The sequence below is a fragment of the Myripristis murdjan genome, chromosome 23 (assembly GCF_902150065.1).
Source record: "Myripristis murdjan chromosome 23, fMyrMur1.1, whole genome shotgun sequence".
In the NCBI taxonomy this organism is placed as follows: Eukaryota; Metazoa; Chordata; class Actinopteri; order Holocentriformes; family Holocentridae; genus Myripristis; species Myripristis murdjan.
In genome coordinates this window covers 16185311-16203472 of record NC_044002.1, presented here as the reverse complement: position 1 = coordinate 16203472, position 18162 = coordinate 16185311, and the positions used below count along the sequence as shown (strand labels likewise).

Genomic DNA, 18162 nt, shown 5'->3' with positions numbered 1-18162 from the left:
ACCCCCACCTCTCTTTTCCACCTCTCTCCTCTCCCACCCCTCCTGCATAGCTGTTATGTTCTCCATATGCTTTGATGGCTCCTCCGCTGAAAGGGGAAATGATTCAGGCTGCTGGCATGCATGGCAGGGTTGCAGCTGGACACTGCACCTGCAGCTCCCCAAAACAAGCTGACGGGTGCATGTTAGGGAACACTTGTGTGTGTGTGTGTGTGTGTGTGTGTGTGTGTGTGTGTGTGTAGACAAGCATTGCCCAACCCATACACCCCCACCAATGTACTTTTTTTTCTCACCATCCTTCCAGCTCCCTCCTTTTCTGGCACTCTTCCTCTCTGTTTCCCTCCCTCGTCCAGCTCCTTTTCGACTTCTCCTTCCTTTGTTACTCCCACACTTTTTTCTTTGCAGCTCTCGCCGGGCTAATTGATTTCTGTATGAGACAAAATGCAAGAGTCATGCTGCTCTCAAGTTCCTGGCAAGCACAAAGGGGCTCTATGGGAGCCCTTAGGTACCATACTCTTCCTGTGTGTGCATATCAGTAAAAATGCTCAAGGCACCCTGCAATAATTAATATTAAATCACATGGGGCACCTGCTAGATTTAACCCCCATGACCCCCAAGGCTAGTTAGCAGATTCAAATCAGTCGAGATCCCTGCCAAATTAACCTGGCACCTCTGAAGGAGAGGTGTGGGCGGGAAGCTGAATGATTTGAGAAAATGACATTACACTTTTTATTTTGATTGATGGCGCTTGCTGCTTAGCTGCCACACCTCACTGCCTCAATAAATCACTCCATAAATCATGCAATTAGCAGCAGAGTCCTCGAGAGAGTTTCAAATGCAGTTTGCAAGATATGAAATGGGTTCAATAAATCTCTAGTGAGATATTCAGATAATTAAATTGATGTTTGGTTTTAATGGGCCATGATGTTGGTATAATTTTACTCCTACTGGGGATACTTCTAGTATAAGTGCACACATATGTTGCACGTACATACAAATGCACACCATGGGACACTACTCGGCGTTGCAGCAGGTTCTCGTTTGCAGATAGCTCTTTCAGTGCTTATCGTGGCATAGTGTCACTTTTTAGTGTCTCTGAGAGTGGATTCCACTCAGCTGTGAAGGGCACTTTGCATTGAACATTAGGATTTCAACAAGCTATTGTTATTTCTAAGTGGCAGATAACTGTGCCTTTATCTGACTGAAAACACTGACATTTGCATTCTCAGAGCTGACAGATGTTAGGCAGCTTTCTCATGAAAATACACCCACGCGGGGTCCGAAAAAACCACAATTAGCTCCATGCTAATGAGCCGAATTGTCATGTGCCAGAGAATACTGTAGGATCATTTTGCAGGAAATACTATGTGACGACGTGGGTTTGGTCTACAAAAATATTGAGCACACACATGCTGTCACACACACACTTACACGCACAGCAGCAAGAAGTTGAGTGAGTGAGTAAATATTTCAGCAGCCGTCAGTGCTCTTCTTTCACCACACCCATTAATCTTCCTGAGACACCTCCTGTCCCACAGCACAGCAGCTCCTCCACCTTGGGAGCCAAACAAGAAGCTGAGGTACAACTTTCATACTTGTTCCCCCTTGTTTGTTGACATTCTGACATCTTTACTGTACATGTCTGTCTGTGTGTTTGTGAATGAGGGTGTGCATGTTAATCTGTATGTGTATGTGAATGCTGAATGCATGTATACATACTGAAAATGTTTTTGTGTAGCTGTTTGTATGCACTTATATAGGCATATATGTGTGTGTGTATAGGTACATGTGTATGCATGTACTCTATGTGTGTGTATATGCATCCACTTCTGTCAGTGTGCATACTAGTGTGTGAACTTGCCACCAACAGAGTGGCAGGGTGAGTGCTGTGTGACGCCCCAGGGCCCTCAGGCTCAGTCAGCTGAGCCAAATATTCCTCAGACAATACACTACTATGCTCTGCTCTGCACCTGTGTTATGTTTTCATGCTGACAAAGATTTGCTTTCCTTTTTGGGCTGAAGATCTGTTTTGTTTCCGTGACTCAGAGACTAAAATAGTACAGTAATACAGCTTTAAACCGATGTTCTTTGTAGCGAGAAAGGGCGCATGACTTACAACACACAAACACAGTGGTGAATGGTTCGCAAATGGGGGGAATGGGTATTACTCACTGGGTGAAAGTGGTACTCACATGCTGAGTGAAGTTAATTCCCGAGGCTTTGATTTGCCTTTCAGAATATGGGCTCTGTGAATCTCTAGTGTGTAATAAAAATCATGCAGTAAAATATACACAACATCTAGCACTGACTGCGCGCTAATCCTATCAGTCCTAATCTTCACACCTGCAGATGGTGGAAAAGGAATTTGTGATATGCCACTGAATTGGGCAAAGTGTTAAAATGTAATTTAATCAGCAAAAGTGTTAAGAAAATGAAATCCAACGTTTAAGGTGGAATCCTATGATTATGTGAGAGCAGACCCTGTTTCAAACTGGTGGGAAACCCAAACTTTTTCACCTGCGAACATGACACAGACAGTAACACACAGTCTCAGAACAGACAGATTTATTTATTCATCCAAGACTCAAAGCACTCGTGACATTCTCACTTTCTCGAGTAAAAAGACAGCTTAAGCACTGAGGAGCAGGAAAACAATCCCAGATTATTTTTGGTCAATCACTGTCCAACCTGTGAAAATGTACTACTGCCCCCTGGTGGAAGATAGGAAATAGTATGACCATGGATTCTCAAGGTCACTCATACCCAGAATTGCTGTTTATAAAATATTGATTTGTACTTAAATACAACAAAATACATCATCATCCACTTAATACACAATGTTGTTGGCACTTGTTGAAAGTGTTCTCTGCAAAATAATATAAGAATAAATCTGCGACTGATGTCTCCATCTCTTGAACTGGTGAATTAAATCTGATGTGTCTCTGGAGAGCCCAGATCCCTCTCTAGCAGGGACAGCCCCTAGTTGGAGAGCCCTTCTTATAAATGAAAGATCACAACTTCATAAGCCACGATGTGTCTATCAACATGTGTTGTCCCAATGTGTCCTTCAGTGACACATTGGATTCCCTCTTGCCCAGTCACTGTCGGTCACTCTGGATAAGAGAGTAAGGGAAATACGTAAAATGTCAATATTATGTAGTCCTATTCTTGCAGTCCCTAGAGTCGCTATTTATTTCCGTTGTTATTGCCCTGTGAGCTCCGTCTTTGAATCTTTCTCCAGAATTTCTTTTCTTGTCTCTTCTTGTGCAACTGCAGTGACATCATTTCTTGGAAAGGAATTTCATTCTGTTCCCTAGAGACAATGGAAAGGGAACAAAGTGTTTTAAAACGAAATTGAGTTAAGGCCATCTGTAGAAAGCTTGCCTTATGAAAAGGGAAATATTCTGATTCAGCTGAAAAACAACACTTAGCCTTACCCAAGCCTTTGAGGAACCTGTTAACCCTACGGTGCTCATTGTCATGGATAGATTCTAGATACTCCTGCACCCTCACTTCAAAGAGGCCTGGGGACAGAAAAGAGGGATAAAGAGACAGAATCATGAATCACTGGATCGGTTCCCAACAGCTAAACCTAGGCTTCCTGCTGCACCGCTTTACCTCTGAGAGCCTGCCTGTGAAGCTCTCGCTCTTGGATGAACCAGCCAAACATCTGGGTCTCCATGAACACCTCCAGGAAACGACGCACACTCTTGGATGGAACCGCTTTACGGAAACCCTCACGCTGAAAGGAGCAGGGAACCGGGGAGGAAGACGAGGAGGAGTAGCCGTCCTCCCGTTCGCCAGTGATGAAGAGTGGATAGTGGCCCACGAGCTCCACAAAGAAACGGACAAAAGCCTCGGACACAATGGTGCTGAGGTGGCCAGAGTCTGACAAGATGTTGGACAGTCATTATAGCATACATACAACAATAAAGTGTTGTGATGTGCTGTTGATCAAAATACTCAATTACACAACTCAATGCATGAGTAAAAGTGACTAACAGGCTTCACAGATCAGTTCAAAGAGCTCAAATGAGAGTCCGAGATCTGTGTGGCCTTACTATAAGTCTAAAAAATGTGCAGTGTGGTTTAGATTTCTTTTCTTCAGGGATCAGCTCACCCAAAATACAATAAAAGATATTTTCCCTCTTACACCTGGTGCAGTCCAGCCATCAGGACGGTTTCTGTGTGATTTGGCAAAGTTTAGATAGAGACAGAGTTTGCTGGTGTTCTTCAGCAGGAAAAAGTTCCCAGCAAAACTGTTCCCCACTGAGGGCTGTGAATTATGCCGAATATTTGTGTCATTCCTTTTGGAGAGAGCTGTTGCTGCTGGGTTTTTCACATCAAAATTTTTGACAGTTTGAACTCCAGACAGAGCCTGTGTACGAGGGCTGGTGCTGTGTGATCTTACACAACCTCTTCTGCCACAAACAGGTTGGAGAGTTTTCTTCATTTAGCTGCAGATGTCTCGAGATTTTTTCTCTTTGTTTGCTTTTCTGCTTCACATTTTCCATTTTCCTGGCTTTGTAGTGATGTTGCTGACTTCCTCACTGTGTCTCAAATGCGTCTGAGTGAAGAGGGGTGGGGCCATGGGGGCTGACTGCTGGGACACATCGACTGATAGACCAAAGTGCATCAGAACCAGGGGTGACACACAGGAACACAACGTTATCCATCATGATGGAATTCTACAACCCTCTTTTTATTTGGAGAAATGGATGACTTGTTACCGAAAAAAAAAAAAAATGTTATCGGAAGCCATAAGACTTGTTACCAAAACAAATGTTTGTGCTTTGCCGGTCTATGTGAGCTTGTGGCCTGGTTTCTCCAAATCACACAGAAACTATCTGGATGAACAGATTGCACTGACTCAAATGAGTGAACTGCTCCTTTAACATGAATGCAGTCCATTTGTGTCCACACTCATCCTTGATCATCTTCTGCGTTATATTGCAGTGTACCACATTGTAATGCCTCACCATTTAGTACATCCCCTCCTCTCTCGTTAGCCAGCTCTCTTCTTCTCTCCAGAACATTCTCCAGTGCTGACTGGAGCTTAGAGGGCAGGATGGAGTCCTCATCATCCAGCTACAGAGGAAAGGACAGGATAAAATAATCTTATGCATTAAAGAAATCTTTGCATAGCCACATACATGTCTGTGTGTTTAGATATACAGTGGCACACCCATTAACATACAAAACATACAAGCACACACATCTATGAAGGACCCACCTGTCTGAGGAAACGACTGTTTCCAAGATCCACAACCAGAACCTGTGCAGGGAAAAATGTACACGTGTTTATGATTTTGGTTCATGTACATTCTGTCTTTTTCTCTGTAAAGCACTTCGAGATTGATTTGTTTGTTAAAAGCACCTTATGAATAAACCTGCCTGCACATGACCCAACTGTTGACAAGTAAACTAAGTTACTACAACCAGTAAAACCCAAACACTGCTAACTATCCCTGCCTGTGTTGACTCTGACCTCTTCCAGCGGCAGCTCAGTGAGCTGGGGCAGGGAGCTGGACAGCAGGCCAACGATGAACGGGGTCGGGGTGCAGACGATGTCCAGCATGGCCGAGGGCAGCACGGGGATGTAAGTGTGCTGCCATACAAAAGGGTAGAGCAACGCAACCACCGCATGGCAGCACTGGGAGAGGGTACTGTGAGGAAAAAAACAAGGATTGTTGAAGACAAAAAAGACACTGATGATACAGGAGTCCAAAATTAATATACAGAAACAGAGATATAAACAAAAGAGAGAGAATGAGAATGAAAAAATAAGAAAGTAAAAAGAGAGGGAAAGAAAAATGAAGAAAAGAATAATGTGTTTGAACATTAAGCTCAGCTTGGCAAACTAGCTGTCTAATCCAGTGGTTTTCAGAGTCCAGGAATAGCTGGGCTTCAAGGGGATTCTCAGCAAAATGAGAAATCGGTTCATTTCACCATATTTTAACCCACTTGAAACTGATAAAAAAAAAAAAGTGAGTGATTATTTAGTCAACATTATGTGTCAGTCTCACTATCTTAAATCTACCTATCAGTGTTTAATAACGATATGTAACCAATTTGAAATAAATTTAAGCTTAACACAAGCCAAAATATCTTTTCAAATCAGAGTCCCTAAAACAGAATCACTTCAAATGGTGGTCTGCAGATTAATGAAAGTCAGCATGGGGGCGCTGAACATCAAAAAGACTGAAAACCGCTGCTCTAATCTTACTTAATCACAGTACTAAATGGGGACAACATATTGAAATACTTCGCCTCACCACACGAGGGTGCTGTGATCTCAAACATAGACTGTTTACGTCCACTGTGTGAATATTCCCCACTGCACCAGTATTTCCCAGAGAGGAAAACAACGCCACATAATTCTTTCATGCACGTCACTCGACTTTGCATTCCAGTCCTCTACTACTGTGACCTCCCTATCTGGCTCCCACTGGTTCCCCCCTGAAGAAAAAACAAACTGGCCCCGGCACAACAGTTCAACTGCAGGCTGCATCCAAAATACCTCTCAGGCAAATTAGGACTGCATCAAATCTATTGCAGCAAGAAGATAAAAGAATGCACCCACATCTGGACCACCCACGCAATAATTTCATAATAAAAACAGGATTTTTTTTCCATTACTCAATACAGAGGAGACCAATATTTTATGGCGCAATTTGTGCAAGATCTGTCACACAGAGGAAAGTATTCAGATTTCAGTGTGTTGTGTAAGCAGATGGGTCATATATACATCCATTCAGAGAGCCAAGCCCAAGCGGTGGAGCCAACCTGAGTTTGTCGGCGGTGAAGATAACCCTGCGCTCCAGCAGCAGAGATCCAAACACCCGGAGGAGCAGTCGTAAGCTCAGACAGGAGAACAGACACTCAAAGTCCACGTGCTCCAGGCGCGAGTCAGAGGGCCGGCAAAGCTCCATCACCTGGGAGTGGAGAGGGCAGGCAGGGACGCAGCAACAGGGACAGATGAGTACAAGATGTTAAAAAGCTACCAGAATAAAGAACACAATATACATAGTCTAGTTTCTGAATGTTAAAGGAGCATTCTGTGTAATCTGTGACCTCTGCAATGTTATTAAATCTCAAAGTCACAGTGAAATAATAAAAAAAAGACTAAAATGATTTATATTGTTAGCTAATTTTCCATCCAAAAACCACCAGTTTAACAAATACTCAGAAATTGACTGATTTTTATTTTATTTTATTTTTTTTTTATTAAATCAAAATCCCATTGGTTCTACTCCCTGGAAACTAGGACTTGTTCCTGAAAAAGCAGGCATGGAAAAAAAAATCCAGCTAAAAGCTTAAAGCTGTCACATTTTAAAAACAATCACGCCTGTCCCATTAAAATAAACTGAATTTCTCTCCCTAACTGATCTTCCATTGGATAAAAGATGGCTCTGTGTTATGCCCTGCCCTGACAACCGACAGGAACCACCTCAAATTAAGGGAGCAAAAGGCTGTCAAAATACTTTTAGAGCAGAGATCCAACAGAAACATCCAGATAAAATCCAGTATATACACTCAGTGGCCACTTAATTAGGTCCACCTGCACAATCTAATGTAGTTCAGTGCAACAGCTCTGTAATAAATTCTACCTTTTAACAAAGTTTATCATGTTCAGTTTTTGTTGACACAGTGGAGAATGTGTCACTTTAATTCTATGTTTATTATTGAGGTTGGAGTTTGCAGAGGTCTCCCAGATAGCAAGATGTGATTGAAACAATGTTGACATGTGGTCAGGCAGAAATGTTGAATCCACGTTGAAGCCCGACATTGAAATTGTACAGAAAGTGTCCCCTCCTGAGCATTATAGGCATCAGAAAGGGAAATTTCATGCCAAAACAGTTGTATTGGATTGTATTAGATTGTGCAGGTGTACCTTTTATAAAGTTGCTACTGAGTGTATATATGCAAAGTATATAAATATTAAGTCTGCTTTGTCATTTGCTCTTTTTGTTTTGAGTTTTTTTGGCTTTCGTAGCTCTAATGGTGCCACATGGCCTCCAGTTTTCACGCACTTCAGTGCCTGAACCAGGGAGGAAGGTTTTGATGGTGATAGTTCTGCCCGGAGCAGGAAACTGGGCCTCCATGATGGCTCGTATGAAGGGCTGGACCAGGGCTGGAGACAGAGCCCTCCGCCTCTCCACCTCATCCAGCACCTAGCGTACACACACAAACACACACACACACACACATACAAACAAATGAGGGTGGATGTACAGTACAGTGCCCAGCAACCCTTTGGATGTGGTGAGTGCCTGGTTTACCTTTGAGAAGAGGTTGAAACAGCCGAGGTGACTGACGATGCAGTAGACCTCTGGCAGACGTTTGCCTTTTCCACTAGGCTGAGAAGGGGGGAAAAAAGAAGCAGGGGGTGTTGTTATATCACCCAAATCCTTGCAACACCAAACTATCTGCTTTTTGGAGAGTAAAATCAGCTCTAACTTGCTGTAACAAATGGTGCGAGCTGGGTTTTTTTTTGTTTTTTTTGCCCTTTTAGCAGCTATAAAAAGTGCCACCCATCGACTTCAGTTGTTTTTTTTTTCTTTGAGAAAGCTGCTACAAACTTGTACTAGCTACCTCCTTCATTTGTGTTTCAACCTGCACAGGGGTGAGAAGATAATAACATTTTTTTTTTTTTTTTTCATTTTTGCGGGAACTGCTCCTTTTTAAAAAAAAAAAAAAAAAAAAAGCTTAAGTTAAACATGAAAATGCCCTAAACTGGAGCTACAAGGTGTCCACATAACAGCAGGAAAACATTCCCATCCATGTGAAACTTAAATATGGGACTGTAAAACAATGATTTACACAGCAACAGATTTAAACATACACATAGAAACCGCACTCACACACACACACACACACACACACACTTTCTCAGTCTCACACACTTCCTCCCAGACTCTGAGATTGACTGTTTTCCCACAAGCACGCTGACTATTTTGGCATGCTTATTTACTCAGCTGACGTTTCCTGATACTTGGTATTTGGCCACTTCCTGTTCAGTAGCTCTACTGAACATCACTAAATAAATGTACAGCACATGTATTTATTCCGCTGCTTTCTATTTACCAGTAAGCGTCGGCAGTATCCAAACCTCCTGCTCCCGTCCTCGCCAGTCAAAACAAAGGAGAACATCTCACTGTAAGGAGGAATGAGACAAACAGATAGACAAATAAACATCTGATGAACAATTTGGCATTTTAATTAATTTGATGATGGCCTCTCCATAGAACATACAAACAGTGAGACTTTACCCATGCACACATTCTCACATATACAATTTTACTGACATTTATTTAAATTCAAGTGTCCGACCTACGTGTGAGATGAATCCATACATCCTGTTATAGTCGTGTTTAACATAACCAGAACAATTTTTTTCAGTGTTAATAAGTCTTGGGTTTTCAATTACAGTAACTTTGAGATACTAAGTGTTGATTAGAGGCTTGATGTGAGCCATGGGCGAGTGTTAAAAAACATCTAAAGCCTCAAAATAACTAAAAAAAAATAACTAGACATACATAAACACTGACATCATGTAGATGGTTACGCTCTCAGTTCCATTAAATTTGGCTCCACCTGGTTTGACATGGACCTCACCTGGGGTACTTCTCTACCGGCTCCCAGTCTGTGGCATCAGGGAAGCAGAACTGAGGAATGATCCTCAGCTGATCCTCCGTCTCCCTCATGAACTTGAAACTCCGCTCCAGCTGCACCACAAAGCAAAGACACCAGTTTACCAGTCTCTAAAACTCTGCAACGAAACCGGAATATCCACTTTTATTCGTTCCTATTAAGTTTATTCTATTCCGGTTACTAGTCCACATTTAGAAAATTCAGCCATAATCAGATGACAGAAGTTGTATGTCAAGATTTCTGCCCATGAACAAATATTATTGGCTTGCAGTTTTGAATTAAGAAGTCGGATTACATCTCCTTTGTTATTTCAGCTTTCAGGTTCTTGTATGGAACAGACTTAGGGTCCGTGAATCTTTTTTTTTTAAGTGCTTCTCTGCTCTTCACCTTGAGGGGAAACTGCTGTGTGACCTCCGGCAGGTAGGTGGCTCCAGTCTTGGCCTTCTGCAGCGACACAACCAGGAAGTATTCAAAGAGCTGGCGCTGGTGGAGCTCCTGCCTCGATCCCTTGTCCAGAGAGCTCTTCCTGGCATTGGTGCCGTTGTAGTGGACCTGAGTTTGGTTTGGCTGACTCAGTATGGACTTGACCGACACAAGGCGCTGACGGTGAGCTGGAAGAGAGGAAGAAAGAGGCACTACTGTTAGAAACTGGAGGTAGTCGACTGAAAACTACAGAAAGACAGTGACGTGCACAAGGCTCAATGTCTACCAAAACTAGAAGAAATGTTTTAATCAGCAGTCAAAATGGAGATGTTCATTTGCTACCTTTGGCTCGCTCTTCAATTTCACTCTCCGAGTCACTGTTGTCATCTGTAACTGCAAACAGAGGAAGGATTTATTAAGGTAAAAAGACTCTGAATGACAGCAGCGACCACAACAGTAGAATAAACTCTTGTTGCTAGATAACCAGAATCCTGTATCACCTCTTCCTGAGCTGGTCTCAGCATAATGATAGACCCTCCTCAGATGTTTCTTGCCAATCCGAGCCTCAAAGACGCTGTTGATCCTCAGTACAACCTGTGCACAAAACATCATGCATATGATTCATCAACTTATGATTGCATATTTGCTCTGATTTCTCCACGCTTGTTTTTAATTACCTCAATTGCCTTAATGTCAAACATACCTGCACAAACGCAATATTGTGTACAAAGACAGGATGCAGAAATACAACATGAGATTTTTCCCTGCAGCTGAAATCGGATTCCCAGTAATGATATTTTGGGAGTTACAGTGGAACTTGGCAGCCTTTCTGGCTTCAGGTTAAAGCTTAATGACACTGCGTATGCTCTAAGTGATAGAAGATCACGCTGTTACCTTTCGGCAATTATTAAGCGGTGGTTTGTGGTTGTGGTTGTCTTATAAAATTCAGAATTACTCCGTTTTTTCTCAAATGCATCAAAAAACCCTTGATTAAAGAAGTATCAGTTTTCCTGTAGCCTACCTGAGGCATCTTAAAGCATATACAAACACACACAGGGAGAAACATTATGGCTGCTCAGTATCAACACATAAATCCCTATGATGCTCCTTTTCTGCATATTGTTAGTGAGATACATGTTGAAGCAGCCCGTTTTCGATACAACTTCTCTTTGGGCATGTAAAAAGTTAAAGGTGTACTCCAAAATGCAACGGCAGGGGTTCTGCACAACACCGGAAAGCCTTTTGCACTTTGGAAATTGCAGTAGCTGGTATGGGACTTTGATGTATTGTTGTGTGTGCAGCCCTAACACATACACAGTCACACACCACCGACACACACACACACCGTTGGTATCCTGTGGCAGGCTCGGCTGTAGGGATCCCCTGGCAGCCAGGCGGTGTGTTCGGGCCCAATGGGGGTGGAGGGGGAGCTAAGCGGGGGTGTGGATGAAACGCCTCCTCTGCTGGGGCTGTGGGTCTGCTGGTTGGCTCTCCGCAGGTCCAGCAGCTTAAAACTCCTGCCTGAATTCTGTCTGAAGAAGCCAGGTCTCGATAGCTGTACAGTAAGGAAAACACAGAAAAACATCCTGATCTCAAGTGAGGTGAGATGAAACAGAAAAAACTAAAGAAGTCAAGTGTGTACAGTTTATATTCAAGCAACATATTGTATATTTGGAAAAGTTATGTCCAAAAGTTTGCAGAAAAACTGCTACACAATTTCCATCGTTCAGATTTTCAAAAATACAACTACCACTACAAAGCAAAGGACATTAACTAACTAAAATCCTAGTTAATAAAATTCCACAGTGAGCATGATGTTCACCTTTAGTAACCACTGGCTGATACTGTAGCTGTGTTACATCTAAAACGGTTTGAAACAGGGCATTTACAGCTTGGAGTAAAACAATGAAATGCATTAACAGTATCATTTCCAGACAATGCTGTGTTTTGTGTTGGATCCTGTGAGATGAAGGAACATATTGCTCAAATATGCGGAAGGAAGCTAAGAGTTGATTGTGTCCCACTATGAGGAATGCTGTAACCACCTGCATTAACACTAATGTGAGGTACAGATATAGATTTGGGTTTGATGAAATACAGTGGACTGGGCTACGTGTATTTGCCGTACGATACGATGCAATACAGTGCCACATAGAATCCACGGTTATAAAATATCATATTTTTCACATTCATGTAAAGTAAGAGACATGGAAGTGCACACGTGTCAGAGCACAGGGCATTATGCTCAGCATGTCCTGCAACCTTAGTGGAGTCTGCGCCAGGAGACGAGGGCAGAGACTGCTGGGAACACTGACTGTCCACCTCGATGTCCTCATAGGGGTTTTCCTTTGATGAGTCTGCAGAAAGACCAAAGATGGCAACATTCAACTCAAGGTTATCAGCGTTTTGTTTTGTTTTTTTGTTTTTTTCATTTTAATTTATGCATCAGCAACTACACAACTGGGTTTAACTGATATGGGATTTTAAACGGCGATCGAGATACTGATATGTATGAAGTAGCAAATTGGAGCTATTCTCTGTCTTAAATTTGACTGTTTTCAAACTAAAAAATTACAAATATTAATAGTTTTCCCCCCAAAATTATATTCTGGCCATTATTTTTTAAATTTGTAAAAAAAAAAAAAAAAAAAAAAAAAAAAGCTATGCACCCTTCTTTGTGGTAGGTATAGGAAATCAGTCAGTGACAAGGATTTTTTTTCACTTCATGAAAAGGAAGGTACGCCAAATATTTTACACATAAAATAAAGTAAAAGACCAAAAGTCCTCTCTGAAACCCAGTATACTGAATATCTGGCTCACTGCACCTGTATTCAAAGTTAGAGAAAACTGGACTGGATTACTACTTTGCAGTGAAGAATTAAATTGAAGCATGCTAAATTAAATAATTAAATGAAAAAAACATATAAAGAAAAAGATGATACATTGGTTATTGGTTCATTGCTCTAACCATGGTATATAATAAGTTTTCTCTGGGGACTAAAAGTCCTTGAAAGTTTCAGAAGAAAACAAATATATATAATGTTGCTTCAGTTTGAACAATTTAACATTTTATCGCAATTCTAGGCTATATCTATACATCTACCTAGTCAGTCATCAGTGTCCTTTTGACATGTGGAGATGAGTAAAATGGAGTATAGTGATATAGAATAGAAGTAACTGACCCAGGATGTCTTCATAGTGATGCTCCTGAGACAGCGTGCGAGACAAGAGGAGGCTCACGGACTGACTGCGAGACTCGTGGAGGTCCTCAAATTCAAAAGATTTCCTGATACGGAAACAGAAAATACAAGTTAGTACATGCATATCACATCACGTATTAATTATAACCACACTGCTAAGCATGTGCCACTGAAGGTACGCTTCCAACTGATGCAAACATATTTGTATGGACGCTATCCATATTTTGTGCCTATATTCAATATCGTTACATTTGTCTATTTTTTTTTCATACTAAAGAAGAACTTTTGTTTCCCCCTAAATTTTATTCTTGGCCAGGTGGCTTTGAGACAGCATTTACACCATCATGTGACACTAAAACTCTTCACTGAAAGCCACAATATTGAAATTCGTTCAGGCTTAGCAGCTCCTTAAAGTGCAGTGACTAAAGAACTCACTAAAGAATTTATCACTGAAAAATGAATTCACAAAAGACATGTAATTATCGAATAAATTGTTCAAACACTCTAGACTGTTTTATGGACTGTTTTGTTTAGTGATCATCAAGGAGGAGCCTCAGCATAGCAGTGGATTGCATGACTGGTCGATATACTACAGGTAATAAAAGGCCAATATCAGCTAATATAATGGATATATCACTCTAACCCTACAGCCGAGGATTGATGATGCCTGTGAGAGTTTTGATGTCTCCCTACCTGTTGGTGTTGTCGCGGGCTCTGTCACCCCTGGGCCTCCTGTAGATGCCGGGGGGAGCCTGGGATGTGGGAGGCTGTGGGGAGATGGAGGGTAGCGGGGGGAGGTTCCTCCGGCCTCTCCCTTGCCTCTGGGTCTTCCCCATGGGAGTGCCGGGTGGGTGCTGGAAGGTGCGCTGGGGTTTGGGAACTGGGTTGATAGGGGGCGCTCCTGGCTCCGTGTACACGTTCTCTTGGTGTTGCTTCCCTTCTCTGGTTCCAGGGGACTTCGGAGAACTGTTCTGACTTGTTGTCTTGGCTTCCACCTGTTTGTCCTTGCTAGGAGGGCAGAAGTAATTTCCCAGCTCCGAAGGGGTTTTCACGTGGTTCTCCCCCATAGCCTGCTCCAGCTTTTTAAAGAGAGTGAAGACTGCTCTCTTTTCTTGACTTTGGTCGGCTCCTTTACTGTCTTTACTTTTCCTCAGCGTCCCGACCTGCTGCCTCGGCGCCTCCATAGGTGAACATGGCCGCGAATCCTCAAGCTCTCCTGTATTCTCCTTAGCATCCTTCTGCTTCTCCTTGTGGGTTACTTTCCTGCAGTCCTCCCCTGGTCGGTTCTCACTGGGCTTACTATCACTGCTCTTGAGCATCCCTCTGTGCAGTTTAATGGTTTCAACAGGTGAACAAGGTCTTGAATCCCCAAGCTTTCCTAGGTTCTCCTTCCCAAGGTCCTGCTTTTCATTTTGGGCTGCCCTCCTGCAGCTCTCAGGTTTAGTTTTGCTCTTTGTCAGGGAATCCGTCCTTTTTAAACCAGTGCACGGGCCAGGGGACACTGAGGTAGAGGGTGTATGAGTGGAGTCCTTCCCCTCCCATTGGGAGATTTTTTCCTTGATGTTTCTTCCATGTGATCTAGGAAACTTGCTTCCCACCAACAAGGCGTTTTCATTACCATGCGGGTCGAAGGTTGGCCTTCTGTGAGCCATCATGGATGATTGTTCCAGCTGGTTGCTAAGGTTGTCCAGAGCTTTGAAGGGGATTTTCGGTGTCCTCTTTCCTCCCTGATCTGCACACTTTTTGTTTCGTAGAGAGGAAATGTCACCACTTTTCCCACCAAGATAGCCCTTCCTGAACCTAGAGCACAAAACAAATGTAATGACGTTAAAGTCAGCACATGAAATGGCACAAAATGATAAAAAAGGTCAAGCAGATAAGCAACAACCCAATGTGAATGAAAAGAAAATGATCCAAATAAAACAGATTACAGCTGATGACACCTTGTGGTATCTTACTCATTGCAGGCTATTTAAATAGTAAGGATGGTGACCATATCTTTTCAGGATTCCACAGTAATACACGTCATCAGCTTTCTCAGTGGTATGAGGATGCGTATTTGTTGTCATAACTCAACCAGGGAAACTAATAAATATGCAATCAAGCACTGCTAAAAGGCTAACCGGCCACAACCAGAGCTTCCTGAACTCCCAGTATGGTCGTTGTGCCTTCTAGTTAAGGGCGAGTCAGTCTTTTTCTGGCAACAGTGGGAAAATCCAGCCCTAGTTTCAAGTCTGGGAGTAAATGCCAGAGGACAAGCCTATGACCGAGCATCTTCTTCTCATCAGCTTCACTAAATAAACATACTCTTGGACCAGGGCCCACTTCATCAAACTGTTATGTTTTAATAAATAAACTGGAGGAAATGGGATGCCTAAGTTGAAAGACCTTTTGTGACTTTTCCTTAATGGATACAGTGAGCAAAGGCTTCTTATAACCAAACTAAATCTTGTTCCTTATTTCTCAAGCTCGGAGGGAATTTGAGATATATGGCAGCTGATTTCTCAGGCGAAAACGTTCAGTTGTCCGACTGACTCTGACTGTTCATATGCAAACCTGTCGACAGTGGAGTAGATGCAGTCTGCCCTTGTGGTCATTCTCTCAGCAGCCGCCATGATCGCTGTAGAGAGGGAGAAAAAAAGTCTTTAGCCATTTCTACTGGACAATGTTTTTGAGTGGCTAGTATTCAAAGGTTGGAGATGAACTTTTAATTATTTAGTTGACATCCTGTCTGGCTTGGTTTCAAGTCCGGCCTTAAGTGTCAAGGGACCCTAAATCCCTTTTTATTGGCCTTCTCAGCTACCAAGAAACCGGATAAACAGGAGAATTTGCTGGTCAGATCGTACCTAAAGACAGTAAAACTGGATGAGAATGACACTGGCATTTTTTTGTGTAGCTGTCCATCATAATAAGTCATCTTTAAGAATCACTATGTTCTTAATACAAGTGAGGAAAGCTGCTTATTGATGATAATTTTACTATTGATAGTTTCAGATGTGAATCAACTTCTTTCAAAAATTTTCTTGAGTCAGGTTACTTCATTAAACCAGCAGAGTGATCTTACTCAAAGTATTTTCACTTGTTTTAAGAGATTTTGCAGAGCCAGTGGGACTGCGTTAGAGAAAATAATCAAGGCTTTCTCACCACACTGGCAGATTTTGTTTCACTCTTGAATCAATATGAGATTAAGTTACTTATTAAGATTGACAATTTTATGTAGTGTGACTATTTACTTACAGCTGGTTATGTACAGAATTTATGAGCCAGCTGGACAGACTCAAGGAAAAGCATGACAGCCAGGGATTCAGTGCAACTCCCAAGAGGAGTTCATCACACAAATTAACATTTCAAGTGTCGAGTCATTATGTGAAGGAGCCACGATGCACAAGAATCACACTTCTCCCCCCTGTTCCTTTCATAATTATTGTTTCATCCTCTGCGCTCTGCTACATTCCCTCCTTTTTCCTGTTTCCTCATCTCTCCTCTCCTCTCTTCTCCTTGACTCTCATGCCTTCACATTTCTCAGGCCAACGTTTCAAAGTTCAGTGGCCTCTAAGATAATGCTTTGCATTTTCCAGCTCTGGGAATGTTGTCATCATTTGTTTAGTTGATATGAAGTCCAAGTGGTGGAGTGAAAAGGCAGAGGGACAGCATATGGCCCCCAAAGCAGTAGACTAGCTGATAAGCTGGGAAACAGACATTCAGATACACATTTATCCATGATAAGGGCAACATATGAGGCTGTGCATTTAATCAAAAAAAATTAACAAGCTGTTGAGGTTGCAATTTGTTTTGAGAGGGAAAGATGCTCACCGAAAGATGTACTAGTTTGTATGGAAATCATATCACTCAGCAACAAAACTTGTGTGATTTTTTTTTTTTTTTTTTGCCATATATCCATACATCATCCACTGTTATCAGGATCCATAGGTTAAATGACTACCCAAAGCAACTGTATGAAGTTGTGTGTGTGCTTGTTCATCCAATGGCAAAGACATCCTATTGCAAGTGAAAACGAATCGCCAGTACATCAATTTTTCTGTTCCACATTCCGCGTCATTACAAATGCAAAAATAGATCCATACTTTACCTCCCTCTGTTGCACCCAGGATCCATGGATTCATTAGTAGAACAGGAGCATATTGCCACAGATGCTAGCTCTGTTACAGCAGTATCCATTGGTGTGACTCCCAGACCACCCTGATACAAATCAAGCCTCCCACCACAACAGTTTTCTCACTAACTGATTCAGTATAGAGTGTTTCCTTGAAGTGATTCATCAGACATTTGAAGGGGACTTGAGAGAGACATAAAAGCCCCACGTCAAACCATAGTACACCCCTTTCCCTGCCCCTTTTCCAGTGTCCAACTCTCACGCACTCCCCCCATACTCTCAACTCTCTCTCTCTCTCTCTCTCACTCTCTCACTCTTTCTCTCACTCTCTCTCTCTCTCTCTCTCTCCTGTTGCTTTACATGCATTATATGAACATGCACTAATTTCCAATCAACCGATAATAATCCAGTCCAAAAGCTGCTGTGCCCCCAGAGGTCATCATGTTACATCATTTCCCTCCAAATCCCAAGTTTGCTTGTGGAATTCACATATGAGCAACTGCCTCTGGGCCACAGTTGCACTGACAGCAGCTGTGGCAAAATGTCCTGTCCCCTTTATCCTTTGGTTCAGATACAGTGTACATTAAAAAGCATTTAAAAAGCCAGCACGTTAAATGTGAAATGTGCAAATCACAAAGAGGCGTCAAAGGGTTTATAATCTAACCCAAAGAGAATAGATCAAATCCAGATGATGCTGCTATGCCTTGCATTTCACAAATGTACTATATGTAGGATTTTGCTAATTGCATATACTATATTTACAACTATAATGCA

At 42.3% G+C, this 18162-nt stretch overlaps 1 protein-coding gene across 1 annotated transcript; it reads right to left on the bottom strand.

Moving 5' to 3' along the window:
* Positions 1-3100: 3100 nt before the first annotated feature.
* On the bottom strand, positions 3101-15889 carry LOC115355583 (DENN domain-containing protein 2A-like). Its single transcript, XM_030046440.1, has 19 exons — positions 15831-15889; positions 13968-15074; positions 13257-13360; positions 12337-12431; positions 11420-11629; positions 10575-10668; positions 10417-10467; positions 10039-10262; positions 9616-9725; positions 9085-9154; positions 8280-8357; positions 8031-8171; positions 6784-6932; positions 5486-5663; positions 5231-5272; positions 4977-5085; positions 3616-3885; positions 3435-3521; positions 3101-3310 (listed from the first exon to the last, which is right to left on the bottom strand). Exons 1-19 carry the CDS (start codon positions 15887-15889, stop codon positions 3279-3281), a joined length of 3210 nt encoding a protein of 1069 aa, XP_029902300.1. The 3' UTR covers positions 3101-3278.
* Between the last annotated feature and the right edge of the window lie 2273 nt (positions 15890-18162).